This window comes from Neofelis nebulosa, chromosome 9 (assembly GCF_028018385.1).
Source record: "Neofelis nebulosa isolate mNeoNeb1 chromosome 9, mNeoNeb1.pri, whole genome shotgun sequence".
In the NCBI taxonomy this organism is placed as follows: domain Eukaryota; kingdom Metazoa; phylum Chordata; class Mammalia; order Carnivora; family Felidae; genus Neofelis; species Neofelis nebulosa.
Genome location: NC_080790.1, coordinates 7348420 through 7367167, shown reverse-complemented (window position 1 = coordinate 7367167; position 18748 = coordinate 7348420). Strand labels below are relative to the sequence as shown.

Here is an 18748-nt window from a genome sequence, read left to right as displayed (position 1 = left end):
AACAATAAAATAAAGATTGGTATCATCAAAGGCTTAACTTGTACTGATTTTTTTATTCCAAATGCTTGCAAGTGCAGAACCAACAAGAAATCAGATCTTGAACTAATTTATGATGCTTCTTCCAGGAAGCTTATGGCAGCCGCGCACTATTGTTCCCAGAGCTGGGGGCCGCTGTCCCCGCTGTTACTTCTCAAAAGGGAAGAAGGGAGGGGGACAAAGACACTAGGACATAGTAAGCTCAAAACACAGGCTGCCCTCAGAGGTTCATTTCCCAGCCAGTGAAGTAAGGGCAACAGAGAACATATTTTATAAACCCCCAACTCACTTTGGGGGCTTCATTAACACAATAAACCAAGGCACAATGCTGGTAAAACACGCTGACCGTCCAGTCTGAAGAGAGCACTCAGATCTGTGAGCTTTCACAAGTGAATGTGTGGGGAGAAACTACAGAAATATAATTTCACAGAAAGTGTTAACAAAGCACTTGAAATTTATCAGTCCAAAGTTACAAAAATTGTAAGTATTGAATCAGAAGCCAAATAATGAACCTGGCCGACTTAAGTACACTATATTAGGATATTTTTCATGAACAAAAAGCCTGTTCGTTTCAAAAAATTTACCACAACTCTAATACTCATTCTCTATTATCATTCGTGTACAAGAACCTGACATCCAAATAATATAGTCTTAATTTTTTTTCCCCACTAAGAGATTTGGGTAGGGGCGCCTGGGTGGCTCAGATAGTTGAGCGTCCGACTTTGGCTCAAGCCATGATCTCAGTTCGTGGGTTCGAGCCCCACGTCGGACTCTGTGCTGACAGCTCGGAGCCTGGAGCCTGCTTTGGATTCTGTGTCTCCCCCTCTCTGTCTCTGCCCCTCCCCCACTCATACTCTGTCTCTCTCTCAAAAATAAATAAACATTAAAAAATAATTTTTTAAATGAGGTCTGGGTAGAATTTTGCATATTTTTATAACATTGCTGCTAGAATGGTGAAAATGATTTTCTTTTAATTTCATAATTTAGTTTATTCAATGAGTGGAACAAAAAAGTAAACCCTTAGATTTGCTAAGACATGAACCACCCTCATAACAGCTGGGATAAAGTTTTCTTTTTAAGAGGTCTGATTTTTATTATTTTTTAAAACAAATTTTTTTAATATTTGTTTTGGAGAGAGAGAGGCAGAGCACGAGTAGGGGAGGGGCACAGAAAGAAAGGGAGACACAGAATCTGGAGCAGGCTCCAGGCTCCGAGCTGTCAGCAGAGCCTGACGCGGGGCTCGAACCCACGAACCGTGAGATCACGACCCGAGCCGAAGTCGGACACTTAACCGACTGAGCCACCCAGGCGCCCCCAAGAGATCTGATTTTTAAACTAAAACAATATAACACAGTGTTAGGCTCATTACATGAGGAGTCACAGGAACTCGTCCATGTAACATCACCTCGATGGCCCAGAAAGTGAAAGAGGCTAGATAAATCATCATCACCGTCAGTGGTTCACTTCCCTCTGACAGAAGGGATCCAAATAATCAAGGCCGTCCAAAATCTAGCTCCCAACTCCCACCCCAGCTCATACCTCATTCTCTACTGACATCGCCCATGGATAAAGACCAAGGTCAATTGACAGAGCTGCTCCGAGAAGCATTCCCTAATGACCCAAATAGAATGACAGCCGTTTCACTACTTAGCAAGTTGTACTTAAGAAGCTCGCCTCCTCTCCCCCGAGACCAGACTCGGAGCTTCGGTCTGGGGCAAAGAGCCACATCTCTATACCCTTGTCACCTGGGCCAGAGAGAGGAACAAACAGGGGTGCTGAACGTGCCACCTCTCTATGTAACACTTCGGGGACTCTGCCACACTGTAAATGTAAGTGCTCTAAGGCCCTTGCTGGCAGAGGTTGTTACACGCTTTTCAAATGTTTTCCGGTGTTTGGGGCGCCTGCGGGGCTCAGTCGGTTGAGCAGGGACTCCTGGTTTCGGCTCAGATCATAACCTCACAGTTCGTGAGTTTGAACCCCGTGTTTGGCTCTGCATTGGCAGCACGGGGCCTGCCTGGGATGGATTCTCTGTCTCTCTCTCTCTCTCTCTCTGCCCGCCCCCCTGTTCCCCGCCCCTCTCCCTCTCCCTCCCTCTCTCTCTCTTTCTCTCAAAAATAAATAAACTTTTAAAATGTTTTCCAGTGTTTAGTACATTTTTTGTATTTCTCCCAATGCCTCTTACACATCGGCACTGCATTAAAGGCTGGTAATGACAGAAAAACCACGGGTCTGCAAATAGCTACACAGGATCTCTAAATCGTAATTTAGCAACTGTCAGATCCTCACAGAACTTAAAATACACACAGTACTGCCCCTCAAAAACAAAATACTCAATAAAAAAGAGCTAATCTCAATTTACACAAACTAACCCTTCTTTCTCCCAACCCCAAGTAGAGAGCCCTCTGGACAATAAAATGGCTACCAGTCAGGTGACAAAATGAAACAAGAGACTGCTTCGGTGACATCAGGCGATCGCCAAGCGCAGTTATCACTACGAATCTTACCCATTTATTCTTACTAAAAACTTTTCGATAGCTCACCACTGTCTACACAATAGCAACTAAATTCCTCAGCATTCAAGATGCTACAGGTGATGCGGACGGCCCTCTCCAGTCATGCTTTCTACTGCCTACTGCACTATTTCTCCAATGTCAACAATAGACGTATCCTTTCTTCCCCCAAATGTTTGACTTCTTTTTGACAGAGCGTAAGTGGGGGAAGGGCAAAGAGAGAGAGAGACAGACAGAGGAGCTGAAGCGGCTTCTGTGCTGATAGCAGAGAGCCCGACGTGGGGCTTGAACTCATGAACCGTGAGCTCGTGACCCGAGCCGAAGTCGGACACTCGACCGACTGAGCCGCCCAGAAGCCCCCGCACGTATCCTTTTTAAAGGAGAAGAAAAAGTTCCCTAACCCCTAAACAAATATCCAGATCTTCGTTTGAGAAATACTACTCTGTCCAAACAGCTGCAAAATGCTTGATCACAGGGCACCCCGAGAGCTCATCTGGTCTTTATCTGGACCAAACCTGACACCCGGGCACCAACACTGGCACGGACGCTTCCTGGCAGCAGGTATGTGCTCTGTGATTTTCAACACACTTACGATTTTAAAAAATCTTACATGATCTTTTATGATTTGAAAAAAGCTTACAGTATTAGAAATCTCAAACTGAGCACTGGCCAGCATACTTGGCCAACGGACCCTAAGGCTTTGAGACACACTCATCTACAGGGTGTAGTCCCAGGCCTTGCTGGGGCGTGTCAGGGCCTTCGGGATCTGGCCCCCACGCCCCTCACCCCCCACCCCCACCCGCTGCAGACCTCAGGCAAGGTCCAGTGGTCTCGGTTCTGCACTCCTACCTCCCAAGGCCATCGGCCCATCCCCGGCTCTGAACGCCTGGCCAGTTCCTACTACCCTTTCGTGGGTGGTAGTGTCCCCAACGGTCTCCTCTGGCCCCCCCACCCCCCATTCTGAGGGAAGCTCTAGTGCTTTCTGTTTTCTTCTGCCGATGGACTCATGGGTGGCAATCTCCTCCACTAAATTTTGAGTCTTCTGAGAGCTGGACCAGATCTGACTCATCTTTACGTTCCCAGAACATCCTGGCAGTACTTGGCCGCTAAGAACCACACGTTCACTAAATAAATGACCCCAGCCTCTTCAACTCCAGCCAAATCGAACCACGTGCTGCTATGATATTTGAGCTGTATTTATTGCCTTCTTACAACGTACCAGACTCTGGTCCTCAAAATGACACAGGAAATTGGTACTATTCTGACCCCATTTCACAGATAAGGAAATTGAGGCTTAGAGGTTAGAACCATGTTGCCCAAGTTCACAGGTTATTTATGCTCATAACTCTCCTCCAAGATGACCTGAACGCCTAGGTCATCTTGGCGGACGGCAGATTTTTACACATTCTGGACGTAAAATAAATATTTGTTGAGTGGATAATTAAATCGACTATATACATACCCTCAATTAATTCGGGAAAGATTACGATCTTTTGAGCTCACTGACATATATCTACATCTATATCTATATAGAGAGAGCCGGAAAAAGAGAGAGAGAGAGAGAGAGAGAGAGAGAGAGAGAGAGAGAAGTTCTAGGGTCAAGATGAAGCCGCATAACGAGCCATGAGGGGATTTTCTATCGCATCTATCCACTTTTGTGCTTGATAACGTTCTCTACAGTGACCAGCTTTCCATTATGGAAAGTGCAGGTATCTAACAATTTTGCTTTTGATAAACAAATCTGCGACCCTTCACCCGCAGCTGCATGCCATACTGATTGATGGGTGTGGTACGGTCTACATTTTCTTCGATTCAAGTGTCATAGAAGACAAGTCCCAAATGCCATTTTCTACACTACACAATGTCTGGGCCTCAGTATGTCAAAGCACCTCTGTAGGCTAAACCATTCTAGCTGCCTCTTTTCCACTGAAATTCGCAACAGCTAATCCATGCGGGGAAAAAGACAATAAGGAAAAAGAAAAAAAGCCCAATCAAATAGACTGCAAAAATATTCTGCAGGTGCAAGCTCTCAAAGAGTCACATCAAGAGCACTCCCCTTAGCGGAAAGTACTCTTTTGCCCTAGAAATCGTCAGAGTTTTTCTAACCTCACTTATGACCTGTGTCATTACATAGACAGTGTAATCTCTTTTGAGGACAGGCTTTATGCTTCAATCATTTCTTTATTTCCTCACAGTTCTTGCACAGAAAAGTGTAAGAATTTGCTGAATGAATGAATGTATAGTTAACAAAGACGACCCCCTGCAACATGACTTCAGAAGCCAGTTCTTCCACACCGTAGCAAGAGATTAATTACCTTGCACAGACTTCCTAGAAGGAAATAAACTGGTCGATAATAACTGAAGTTAAAAAAAATCCTGGGGCACTTGGGTGACTCAGTTGGTTAAGCGTCTGACTCTTGATTTCGGCTCAGGTCATCATCTCGTGGTTCATGAGATAGAGCCCTGAAAACAGAGTCCTCTGACAGCGCAAAGCCTCCTCGGGATTCCTTCTCTCTCTTTCTCTCTCTCTCTTCCCCTCTCCCACTTGTGCACGTGTGCACAGACTCTTTCCCCCTCAAAAGAAAGAAATAACACATTACGGAAAAAATCCTTCAAGTCAGAATGGTGCTTTGCTCTTGCAAACAAGATTACACACAGCAGACTTTTGGAAAAGTATCAGCGTATGGATAACCTGACTACCTATGTCAATATTTTATACCGTCAGTTACGATGCACAGTTCGAGTGAGTGTCAACGGTCTGGTAATCGTAAGAAAAGATCCGACATGGGGCGCCTGGGTGGCGCAGTCGGTTAAGCGTCCGACTTCAGCCAGGTCACGATCTCGCGGTCCGTGAGTTCGAGCCGCGCGTCGGGCTCTGGGCTGATGGCTCGGAGCCTGGAGCCTGTTTCCAATTCTGTGTCTCCCTCTCTCTCTGCCCCTCCCCCGTTCATGCTCTGTCTCTCTCTGTCCCAAAAATAAATAAAAAACGTTGAAAAAAAAAAGAAAAAAAGAAAAAAAAAGAAAAGATCCGACAGAAGGAAGAAAAGAAAAAAGAAAAGTCGGTTGATTTACCTATGGAAGACGCATCCAAAAACTGATAACTGAAAAATGTTTTCCATTTCAAAAATGTACTTATAGATCTGTCATATACCCTAAAAACATCTACCTTTAGCGTGAGCGTCACACGCTTCAGAGTCTGGCTACTCAATGCCATTTAACTCAAGAGAGACAGCGTTCTGTTGCGGCCAAGGCTCAGGCTCTGAAGACAGATAATAAAAAACACACAGGAGAGAGAGGGCAGAGACGAGGCTGGGACCGAACTCTGCGCTCTTGAAAGCACACTGGCACAACGATGCACAGAAAGCTGAACAAGAATCTAATGGGAAAACTGTCCAGGGAAGAAGAAAAACAGGGAAAAAGTGACCCCCAAGTGGCTGTGAGCACAGGTTGTTTTTGGATCACGAGGCGTGAAATTAAAGGTCCCTGTATTTTAAATCAAAGGGAAGTCTCCGTGCCAACTTCCTACTGACTTCATATTAAGTCACGAGATTTAGTTGGTGACGTGGTCCCCTCAGAGACAGCCACAGCCACCCTGGATACCGTTCCAGTTGCCTCTGGGAGTTTTTTATCACTTTAACCCAGTCTAGTATTAAAATTCAACTTAGTCAAGTATGGATATAACGTTTGTAATTTTATTCCTAGACCATAACTGATCTACTAAATTGAAAGTAGAAAACTCAGGACAAATTTTAGTTTCACTCTCTTCCACATCAGTCAAGGTAGCCACTCTAAAACATACCTAAAAGCAACTCTTCTTAGTCAGAAATCTCTACTGACATATGAAATTACAACGTGAAGTCAAAAGTGAAGTTTATTCCCGGCGCTCTTGGCTGGCTCAAGTCAGAAGAGCATGTGTGTGACTCGTCATCTTGGGGTTGCGAGTTTGAGCCCCATGCTGGGTGTAGAGATCACTTAAATAAAAACTTAAAAAAAAAAAAAAAGTTTTTTTAAAAAAAAAACTCTTTTTCCTTTTTAACGTTTTTATTCATTTTTTTTAGAGACACAGAGAGACAAGGTGTGAGTGGGGAGACACAGAATCCGAAGCAGGCTCCAGGCTCCGAGCTGTCAGCCCAGAGCCCGATGTGGGGCTCAAACCCATGAACCGTGGGATTGTGACCTGAGCTGAAGTTGAATGCTCGCACGACTGAGACACCCAGGTGCCCCATAAAAACAAAGTTTATTCTCACCCTAAATCCAACAACACTAATTCATGAGAAGAAAATCACCATTTTCCCAGTAGGTTGGTAGGAAGTTCTAACTGTCAACTGAAGCCAGTGGGAGTGGGAAACGGTGTAAACTAAGAAATCAAGATCCAATTCGTGGCTAAAGTCTGCGTCGACGCGAACATTTACTGAGCCCTGCACAGCAGACACTGAATCCAGATCAGTGTTCCTTTTGCCCAACCAAAACCAAACAAACGAACCCAAACAAGCCCTGACTGTCTTACTTCTGCCTTGCAGCTCCTCGACTTACTCCGTGTGCCCGCCTGATTAATGAAGCCCAAGCAGGTATCAAAGGCTGAGTCATAAACTCAGAAGTAGAATCCGGTTCCGCTACTGACTCATCGGATCGGCCTCGGAGAGTCCTACCTCCCCACTACTCTGATGATATGAGGTGATTAAGAAATCCTACTACATGGAACTAAAAGCTTCCAAGTGTGCAATTAGTGTTTGTGTTGTTTCTCAGACTACCGAGCGACCATCAAGAGATAAGACAAAATTGGAGGGCTGAGGGCGGGGAGGAGAGGGATCTGGGAAGAAGGAGGCACGAACCTGACACCTTCTCGCCTCTACGTGGGGTGTTTCCCTGAAGAAAAAACGAGGCCCCAGCAGTCATCACCCTTTCAGCGGCCTCAGTGCTGCCTTCCCACACCACCCATATGGCAGCTTCTGTTTCTGCAGACAGCAGAGAGAGCCAGGGAGAAAGTCACAAAGACAAGGAGAAAAGGAAGAGACAGAGACGGAGAAACAGAGGCAGAGAAAACAGAGAAGGAGATGGGAAGAGAGGCACATAGAGACGTTCCAGAGGCACCCACGTATTAACCTCCCTCTGTTATATCCTTTAAGCAGGACCTGGTGAACTTAAGGACACTTGGCAGGTACAGTGTTTTGGCACCTGTTGTCCCAAACAAGTAGGACGTTCGTTGTGAAATGTGCAGAACTGGACGCAGGTGTGACACAGGCAAACACAGACCGCATTCCGGCATCTCCAGGTTCAGAATAGGACAGGTAAGCATATGGGTCATGAGGGCAGACTCGGCAGGCAAGCAGACTTCCAATCAAAATCCCAATTATATTTTCCATTTTAAAAGAAGCTAAAGAAAAAGTCCCCAAGTGAGTAACGAATGTAGACAGCTCACTGAGATTTACTAAAGGGTCTGGAGTCTCGCGTAGAGATCTGCCGTATGAAAGAAACCCGAAGTCCGGGGCCCCCTGCTGCCCTGGAATCGGTTCCAGGTAAATTCGGTTACTACTACGAACGTCAGGCCAGAGTCAAAGCTCTCTGATTTAGTTACAAGTAGCGAAACTGGTGGAAATGACAGATTTATAAAACCACTTTAGATGGAATTTCCAGGAAGGATGTAGAAAAGGAGGGTTGAGGTGACAAGCTGTCAAAGAAGAGAAGTTCTGTAGAGGAGCTCAGTGTTTCTTGACAGCGGTAGGGGGGTAGAAGGGGCGAAATTGGACCAAAAAAAAAAAAAAAGAAAAGAGAGAGAGAGAGAGAGAGAGAATGAAAAACAAATTCAAGTGGCAGCACAAATGGTGTCTAAATAGACATGACGCTCCAAACCTGTTTCACAAGATACGGGTTTCACTACTGAACTAAAGCTTTCTTCAGCTGCCAAGTGTCTCCCTTGTCCAAGCAAAAACATCATGCACTTGGCTCTTACCCTCAGGCATGTGCTACAATAAATGTGTGCTATTGTTCCCTGCGGATTCTGAATTTCCACCAGGATTCAGCGCATTTTACGTTCCATCTGGATGAACCCCTTGCTTAGGCGACAAGAGTATGCCACGTGAAATACTGTGAGGCCAGAATCCGGCAAAAAGACAAGACAGCTTCAAAGAGCAGCCTTCCTCACAGTCAGACCCAGGAGAGTTTCTTCGAAGCAAACCTTCCAGTTGCTAAGACTTTAATCCGTATCAGCTAATTAAAGGCATTCTCCACAATTTCCAACCAGGAAAAACTTCTGGCCATTTCCAAACCTGATCAAATGAAAACCCTTAAGACTCTTCATTCCCTATAGAGGAATATGACTATCTTTCTGGCACCAAAAAAAGTTTATTTTTCACTTTGATAAATATGTGCTGTCAACCTGCACAAAGGGAAACCCGTGGAGTCAAACGCATGACACCCCCGAAGCCTGCGTGGCTGCCTTACGTGGCTCTTTATTTCTTGTCCGTTTTCCCAGAGCTCGAAGGACAGGACACAGGGATAAGCCCGTTCAGTGCAGTCAGCCCAGCATCCTCCTGAACACTAAAAGCCTCTTATCCTTCGGTTTTTTTTTTTAATTTTTTTTTCAACGTTTTTTATTTATTTTTGGGACAGAGAGACAGAGCATGAACGGGGGAGGGGCAGAGAGAGAGGCAGACACAGAATCGGAAACAGGCTCCAGGCTCCGAGCCATCAGCCCAGAGCCCGACGCGCGGCTCGAACTCACGGACCGCGAGATCGTGACCTGGCTGAAGTCGGACGCTTAACCGACTGCGCCACCCAGGCGCCCCTCTTATCCTTCGTTTTAAAAGTAGCAATGCTTCCTGACTCCTCTCTAGGCCAGGGAGTATCCGCTTTTGTTTTAAATCACCTGCCTGCGTTTGATTGCAATTGCAAGTAAGGTATTTGACTCCCTTCTCTCCCTCCTCCCTCCCATTCACACTGGAAATTTAAAGCGGTGAAACAAACCAAACCTGTCCCTGCTTAACGCAACCAAACATGGCAACACCTTTCTTTAATAGAGCATTTAATTGATGCTTCACTAGAATGGAATCCCTGTAAATGCATGCAATATGCTCAGTCCAAACAAATTAAAAATTACTCTCACAATGAATTCCAAATATTACGCTTAGACAAAACAACAAACGGTTATTAAACCCATAAACCTGTATCCCACAAGCACCTACCGAAAGCCTTAAGTTCAAGTTACCGGGATGGTTACACCCCTCTGACAGAATGAACTCTGCCAGCCCCAATAATCCCTCCCCAGGAACTCCACACATTTCTGCGGAGACAAGAAGACAAAAGGGAAAGATAACCAGGGCTGCGTCCAAGCACAGGCCCCTCTCGGTAAAGCTGCTCAGGGCTCCAGTCCCCTAGGGGGGCTCTGCATTCTATTTTAATCCTCTTTCTTTTGTAACATGAGCCTCTCTCCATGACACATAAAACATTTGGCTCAGAGTGACGATCCTTCAGAACGCCTTGGCGCTCCTTCTTAGAGCCGACACATTAAACGTAAAAGCACAAAGTGCTCTCGCGGATGGGTGTTTTCCCACAGGACCGGGTGCTCTGGTTCTGCCCTATCTCTGACGGCTCCCTCGTTCCCTCCTCAAGGACCGTGGGGAGACAAAACGTGTGTAGAAACTGATTTTGTCACCACCCTCCCCCGCCCCCCCGCAACAAGACCGTGCCACCAAGGAAAAGGCATAGTTCCATCTAGCCGCGGAAAGCCCGATCACAGACCGAAATGCAGTGCTGCCTCCTGAGAGTCTGACGAAGATGTGAAACAGCAACCCGGCTCCACGACGGCCCTGCAGGAAAAAGGGCCGCACCTCCGGGTTGTTGCAAGCCACGGATGCGCAAGACAGTAACACGCGATCAGACCCCACGTCTGACTTCTTCTCGACACGGCTTCCTCTAGCAGGAGCCTGATGCCTGTCTGACAGCAAGTGCTTTGCTGTCAACTGTCTCAAAATGAAACCTGTGAACGGGAGCTGCGCCACAATGCACCTTCTGGTGTAAAAATTCAGAAGTCACCACCGGAAAAGAAATCTGTGAGATATTTTGTATCCCTGGGGCCCACTCCATCGTTAAAAGGTCTGCTTAGTATTCGTGAAGCTCACAGCTACCTCTCAATGATCAAAGAAATCTTGAGCTTTGCTTTGAACTGTAGCTATTTTCTTGTTTGCCATATTGTCTAGGTTCACTGTAATTCCGTATGTTCCTATACCATCAACACGGATCCGTCCCAATTAGCGTTCCTCTGGATCTCAGGGTCCCCTCCGAGTGGACTGGCCCAATTTTCACTTGATTCCGACACAGCTGTCGTTTCTCTTCCTCTGTGGTTAAACATCACTTACCCCACAATCAACATAAATTACTTCCCCTTAGCAAAGTGTTCTTCTACAGGAATTTATACTAGTGAATCCGTAACGCTCCTCTATTAACGAGAATTATTACCCTTGCAAAGATTTTACTGTTTTAATGTACTCTCCACCCCCAACGTGGGGCTCGAACTCACGACTCCAAGATCAAGAGTCGCACGTTCCATTGACTGAGCCAGCCGGGTGCCCCTATGGTTTTATTTTATTTTATTTTTTAATTTTTTAAAAATATTTTATTTATTTTTGAGAGAGAGAGAGAGAAGAATGCAAGCAGGGGAGGGGCAGAGAGAGGGGGAGACACAGAATCCGAAGCAGGCTCCGAGCTGTCAGCACAGAGCCCGACGCAGGGCTCGAACCCACGAACCGCAAGATCATGACCTGAGCCGAAGTCAGACGCTCAACCGACTGAGCCACCCACGCGCCCCTACTGTTTTAAACAGTCTTCCTGTCAAAAACACTTTCTGTCCATTTCAAGGTCTAGACTCTTGCCTGCTCGACAGCCACCTGTGATGACCAAGTAGCAAACGTGCTCATTTAGAGGACCACGTGCATTTTTTCGGTATTGAGCAGCTGTCACTGCCTCGTTAAGTGCGATCGTAAGGCACCCCGGCAGCGTTCAGCATAAAACAGACATTCAAAGAAGTTAATTCTCTCTCCCTAACTTCTTTTTCCTCTATTTATCTTAGATCTTCAGGCTTTGAGAGGCCCTTACTTCATATCACTAACCAAATCCCAATGCCCTTATGAACTCTTAGATTAACAATCCAAGCAAGATGTAAAACTCGAGGCCAAGATGTGCAGCCTACCCAGAACTAAGTACTGTAACTGAGGAATAAAACAGTCCCAATTTATAACTTACTTGGGTCTCCCGAGTCCATTTATAAAGTAGTATGAACAGCACACAACACCCTTCTGACTATAACATTGGTCAGAAGGGTTATATATGGTCTTCTGACTACAGTCAGAATCAGGATCTCAGGCTACCCTGCAAAAGCCGATTTAACCCACAGTATACCTGACACCTGAATTGCAATACTGGCATCGTCAGCCTCCGTCTCGTGCAGTGCCCTGGTCGTGGCAGGCACTGGATCCTTGCTAACATCACGAGTCCCTGCGATGGGGGAGGAGCACAGCCGGCTGCGGGTAAAATCTTTATACAGCCCAAGAAGGGGCTTGTCTTATGCCACCTTCCTCATGTGCCCTCCTCACGTCCTAGTCCTCTCTTCCCCATGTGACCCGTGCCCTCAGAACTCGCAAATTCTCAACTTGCGCACCTCACCAGAGATCCACCTTTTAATGTTTCGAAGGCAGATGCTTCTCCCTGCCAAAAGTACCTCAAGCAGCTGATCTCAGCTGTAGTCTGAAGGGGAAGAAATCTGATAAAAGTTATTCCACGAGGGAATATGAGTGGCCGATGAAGTTTAACTTACCCAGAGATTCCTGCCTCTTTAAAAGATACCTGACTAGCCAGACAAATCCAAGTCTGTGTGGAGGACAGGCAAACGAATGAAATAGGTCTGCACAGCACAGAGGGTAGGGTCACCTGGGGGACTGTTCCTATGCTATTTCTGCTTTTCAAAGCAGCTTCCTCCTACCTGCCGCTTTGAAAACTCATGATTTTTGACAAGTTTCCTAATATCTTCAAGTTCCTACAGTAATAGGTATATGATAACACTGATGGATGGAGTATATACAGGGACGATGTAAGATGAGTCCAGTTTGGGCAGTGTTTTTCTCAAAGTGGAACATAAGCCAAGGTGTTCAAGACTCAACCTGATATGGGATCAAAATATAGTCACCTCCAAAGCAAGCTTCAGAAACTACAGGGAAGATTCAAGTGTCAACACTGGGACAGAATTCTGATTTTATTCATCCTGGCATGGCCAAAGGATGTATTATATTCTTTTTTTTAATTTTTAATTTTTTAATTTTTTTTTAATGTTTATTTTTGAGACAGAGAGAGACAGAGCATGAATGGGGGAGGGTCAGAGAGAGAGGGAGACACAGAATCGGAAGCAGGCTCCAGGCTCTGAGCTGTCAGCACAGAGCCCAACACGGGGCTCGAACTCACGGACCGTGAGATCGTGACCTGAGCCAAAGTCGGACACTTAACCGACTGAGCCACCCAGGTGCCCCAGATTTTTTTTTTTAAGATGTGTCAGGGACAAAAGGAATGCCATATATATGTAGTATATAGTATATACTATATATATACTACTCTATATGTAGTATATATAGTATACTATATGTAGTATATACTATATATATACCACTATATACACTATATAGTATATACTATATAGAGTAGTATATATATAGTATATACAATATACACTATATAGTATATACACTATATATAGTATAGTGTATATATATATACTATATATTATATAATAGTATATATACTATATACTATAAAATAGTATATATAACTATATACTATATAATAGTATATATAATATACTATACGCATACACTATATAGTATAAAATATAGCATATAGTATATATATAGTAGTATATATAGTATATATATACTATGTATACTACATATATAGTGTATAGATAGTATATATATACTATGTATACTACATATATAGTGTATAGATAGTATATATATACTATGTATACTACATATATAGTGTATAGATAGTATATATATACTATGTATACTACATATATAGTGTATAGATAGTATATATACACTATGTATACTACATATATAGTGTATAGATAGTATCTATACACTATGTATACTACATATATAGTATATAGATAGTATACACTATGTATACTACATATATAGTATATATAGTATATATATACTATGTATACTACATATATAGTATATATATGTATATATATACTATATGTATACTACATATATAGTATATAGTATATATATATATATACTATGTATACTACGTATACTACATATATATATATGGAGTATATATACTACATATATATAGTATGTAGTATACGTAGTATACATAGTATATATATATACTATATATGTAGTATACATAGCATATATATATACTATATATGTAGTAATATACAGTATACATATATACTATATGTGTAGTAATATATAGTATACATATACTATATGTGTAGTAATATATAGTATACATATACTATATGTGTAGTAATATATAGTATACATATACTATATGTGTAGTAATATATAGTATACATATACTATATGTGTAGTAATATATAGTATGTGTATACTATATGTAGTATACATATATATGTGTACATACACATATATGTACATATACACACATATATATGTATACAGTACACACACACACACACACACACACACACGATAAACCCTTACATGTATGGGGGAGAATGCACTGGAATTAAGAATCAACAAATGTATTCCAACTTTGAACAAGTAAGTGGGCAAAGAAAGTGGATACTTTTGGGGCGCCTGGGTGGCGCAGTCGGTTAAGCGTCCGACTTCAGCCAGGTCACGATCTCGCGGTCCGTGAGTTCGAGCCCCGCGTCAGGCTCTGGGCTGATGGCTCGGAGCCTGGAGCCTGTTTCCAATTCTGTGTCTCCCTCTCTCTCTGCCCCTCCCCCGTTCATGCTCTGTCTCTGTCTGTCCCAAAAATAAATAAAAAACATTAAAAAAAAAAAAATTAAAAAAAAAAAGAAAGTGGATACTTTTGAAAAAGAAGCAAAAAAAAAAAAAAAAAAACCTACACAAGATTCTGCACGTTTACTTGTTCACTCTAGCTGCCCTGGGGCATCAATTACTTTAAGTGTAAAAACAGAAAACCTCCACTTGGCCAGGGAAGGCAAAAAATCTAGACACTGAATTCCAACACACGCTTGAAGCAGATGCCTGCTATCAGCATCAAAAGGTAACGGCCTCGTTAAGAAATGGCAGGAACTCTTTCCGGCAGCAGGCAAAAGCTTAAAGATCAAGTCAGCGTTGGGGGTCTGAAGGGGGAAATGAAACTGAACTTACCTATACCAATTAACAGGTAGCTATTAAGACTACTTAAGACACACCTCCAGCAATATTTCTCTTTAATACAAATATGCTGAAGGTCTTCCAGAATAAAAGCAGCCGTTATCCCACCCGTCATCTTGGCTTCACTCCCATCCTGGAGAGTGACACATCAAACAAACAAAGCACCCTGCCCATATGCAGGGCTTTCCGCCCAGCTCTCCTCGCACTCTGACAAGTGCTTATTAACTTGATGACGTGCCAACAGAAAAGAGAGTTGGCCACCCTAGGCTTTTTGCTTTCCTAGGGGGATAGAGGGGAGAAAACTGAGCGAGTAAACTAAGGGACTAAACCCAAGGTCACAGGTAAGTCAGCAAAGTGGGCTCAGGACTTCGATGTTCTCCATCACCTCTTCCACAATTTCTCAATTAGTCCCTAATGGCAAACAGGAAACCTATCCCCGGTTTGCTTTTATAACAGAAGCACCCAGAGGGCACAGAGCCAACTGTTCTTGCAGGCTGCTGAGTCTTACTACAATATTTAATTTCAAAATAACCGTAACAACCATGATATAAAGTGAAAAGTTTACTTTTCCTCCTAACAGCTCTTCTGTAGTGAATTTGTGGTTTAATCAAGCACCGAACTCTGGACTAAGCAACCTGAGGACACTTGTATAGGATCAAGGTGGTCAGGAGGAACACCTCAGTGCAACTACAATAACCCACACTTCCTTACAGACTGGCAGACCCACTCACCACATCCTCCACTGAGGACACGTCTTTGCCTTGGACAGGGTGCCCAGAGTAAGAAAGGAAAGCAATCCTACTACAAAGTTAACATGGTCCTCAAGAATCCACTCGTAGGATTTTTTTTTTTTTTTTTTTTATTTTTATTTTTGGGACAGAGAGAGACAAAGCATGAACGGGGCAGGGGCAGAGAGAGAGGGAGACACAGAATCAGAAACAGGCTCCAGGCTCCGAGCCATCAGCCCAGAGCCCGACGCGGGGCTCGAACTCACGGACCGCGAGATCGTGACCTGGCTGAAGTCGGACGCTTAACCGACTGCGCCACCCAGGCGCCCCTCGTAGGATTTTTTAAAAGCAACCCTAGGCAGTAAAAAATTAAATTATGTAATAATTAGTACCTCAGGCAGACTTACTCCATAATGGCTAAAATTCTTGTTGAATAAAGTAAACAAACAAACAAAAAACAAAAAGAGGTTGAGAAGGACAGGAAGGTTATCCGCGGTTTATACCGGGACCTTGATGTAGAAAAGCGCAACAAATAGTAAAGAGCAGATTTACACTAACTGTCCAAAAATTTTATGTTTCTCGTGTTGCCTCAGCTCCCAATTTTTAAACTAATCCAAAGAAAAAAATAAATACCCAAACTCTAATAATTTAGTGAAAGAGGGATTATTCTAAAAGGAATCTGTGGGAAGGGCAGAAAGGACTTGAGAATATGTTTGATTTTTCTTTTTTTTTTTTTTTTTTAAATTATTTTTTTTAACATTTATTTATTTTGAGACAGAGAGAGACAGAGCATGAACGGGGGAGGGGCAGAGAGAGAGGGAGACACAGAACCGGAAGCAGGCTCCAGGATCTGAGCCATCAGCCCAGAGCCCGACGCGGGGCTCAAACTCACGGAACGTGAGATTGTGACCTGAGCCGAAGTTGGACGCTTAACCGACTGAGCCACCCAGGCGCCCCATATGTTTAATTTTTCTTAAAAGGGCCCAGAACTCCAATTAGAATGATCCAGGGGTGCCTGGGCGGCACAGCCGGTTAAGCGTCCAACTTCGGCTCAGGTCACGATCTTGAGGTTCGTGGGTTCGGGCCCTGTGCTGACAGCTCAGAGCCCGGAGCCTGTTTCGGATTCTGTGTCTCCCTCTCTGCCCCTCCCTGGCTCGCGCTCCGTCTCTCAAAAATGAATGAACGTTAAAAAAAAAAACAAAAAACAACAATGATCCAAATGACCACGTGAATCGGAGGTAATTCTTCACTTTAAAACCCCGAGAGAGGAGAACCTTCCACGAGCTGTATTTGAGAGCAACGATACGAGAGCACTGCTACCAACAATTTGTATTTAAGGGCCTTTCTGAAGAAGCTCCGACAGAGGCACCGTTTGAATAAGCCCACGACGTGCCCGAAGGAGAGAGGAGGCAGGTATGAGCTCTGCAAATGAGGGAACGGAGCACAGAGAATGAGGCGTCAGGCTCCATGCCGCACAGCGTGCAGTGACAGGCTCCCACCCACCCCGCGGGCTCGCGTGCTGCGCCACGTGTGGTTCTTTTCAGAGGACGGAGAGGGGTCAAGGGCAGTTTCAGAGCATCTGGCAAGAAGCTGTACTTCAGAAAATGTACAATGCTGAAGAGAGAGGAAGCCAACCACCCAGCTGACGCTGACCCAGCGGAAGAGAGGGCACCGCTGATGACACAGTGGCTATTTCTCCTCCCAAAGTCTTGTCTCCTTTCCATGCACGGCACGACTTAACGGCTAGAACCCATCTTCTTAGCCGAGCCTATTCTCCTATTCCCGAGCAAAAGAATGAAAACACGAAGGGGCTCTGGGTGGCTCGGTCGGCTAAGCATCTGACTCTTGATTTCATCTTAGGTCATGGTTTCACGGTTCATGAGATCGAGTCCTGCGCCGGACTCCACGCTGACAGCTCGGAACCTGCTTGGGAGTTTGTTTCTCCCTCTCTCTCTGCCCTGCGCGTCCACACGCACATATGCTGTCTGTCTCTCTCAAAATAAATAAATAAACTTTAAAAAAAAAAAAAAAAAGAATGAAAACGTGTAAAACCATAAAAAAAAAAGAGAGAAAAAGATCAGTTGTCAAATCATTAAACTCCTCCCACTTTTCCTCACGAAGCTGGAAACAGAAAAGGCCCTGAACTCCATTACCTACCTTTGCTTCGTCGTTTATGTCCCAAGTGAAGGAAATGGCATTATACGCAATCTCCTCAATGTTACTGATGGTATTGAAGCTTTCTTTATAGTCGGCTATATGAGTGACGAGAGAGAGAAATTTGTGATTTCTGGTTCCAACACGAGATTACAGCAGTTCAAAGTACGATTTGGTTTTTCATATTATCACCTCTGAAAAACTTAATTTAACATTTTGTTGGGTTGAAAAGCGTTCAAAAAATGAAGAAAAAAAATCACAGCGCTCTTAAAATAGAGGCAAGTTTATGTAGTATTTAATTTTTTCCCCTTATGTCAAAATTAAGATACTTAGGATTAAAAAGTTTCAGTAACTGTCCCAAGGTCACAAAACTGGCCCCGAGAGCCAAGATCAGAACTCAGTTCTTTTCATTGTTCTGAAAAGAGACCACGAAAGTTAAAAAAGACAAAAAAAAAAAAAAAAAAAAAAAAAAAAAGCAGCAGCAACACTCTGGTTAAGAGCCATCTTGCGATATAGATAATGGTTTTATACGAAACTTATATACACAGCAAGAGACCAGGCATTCATTCTCATAAAGCCACTTCATTAAACATGGATTTGCACAGGTCTGCTGTTACACCCCAAGTGACGCATCTCTGGGTCTCTTTGAAGACAGAAGAGTCTAGCGGTGCACTTCAACATGCAACCAGGGGACACTGTCAGGGAAGTGCACGCTAGCCGTTTTTCCTTTTACTTGTTTCTTTAGGCTTTTTGTCCACCTTACTATCATTTACCAATGATCGGGAATCTCTTCGAGAACACATTTCGCCTCAAAAACTCTGCAGACCAAAGAGCAGGGCACGCTTGCGTGAGCAGGCTACACAGCCTCTGGTCCCAGTGTCATGTGGAAAGCCACTGCACGGCCCACATGTCCTCATGAAGGAAATAAGGTTAAGAGCACTGATTCCAG

At 44.0% G+C, this 18748-nt stretch overlaps 1 protein-coding gene across 3 annotated transcripts in view; it reads right to left on the bottom strand.

The window, feature by feature from the left end:
- Window positions 1-18748, bottom strand: part of GRHL1 (grainyhead like transcription factor 1) — a 58598-nt gene that overhangs the window by 27361 nt on the left and 12489 nt on the right. For all 3 annotated transcript variants that reach the window (XM_058682518.1, XM_058682517.1, XM_058682519.1), the window contains one exon: window positions 17803-17897. In XM_058682518.1, the coding sequence (XP_058538501.1) occupies window positions 17803-17897 (95 nt within the window). The remainder of the gene's footprint in view (window positions 1-17802; window positions 17898-18748) is intronic.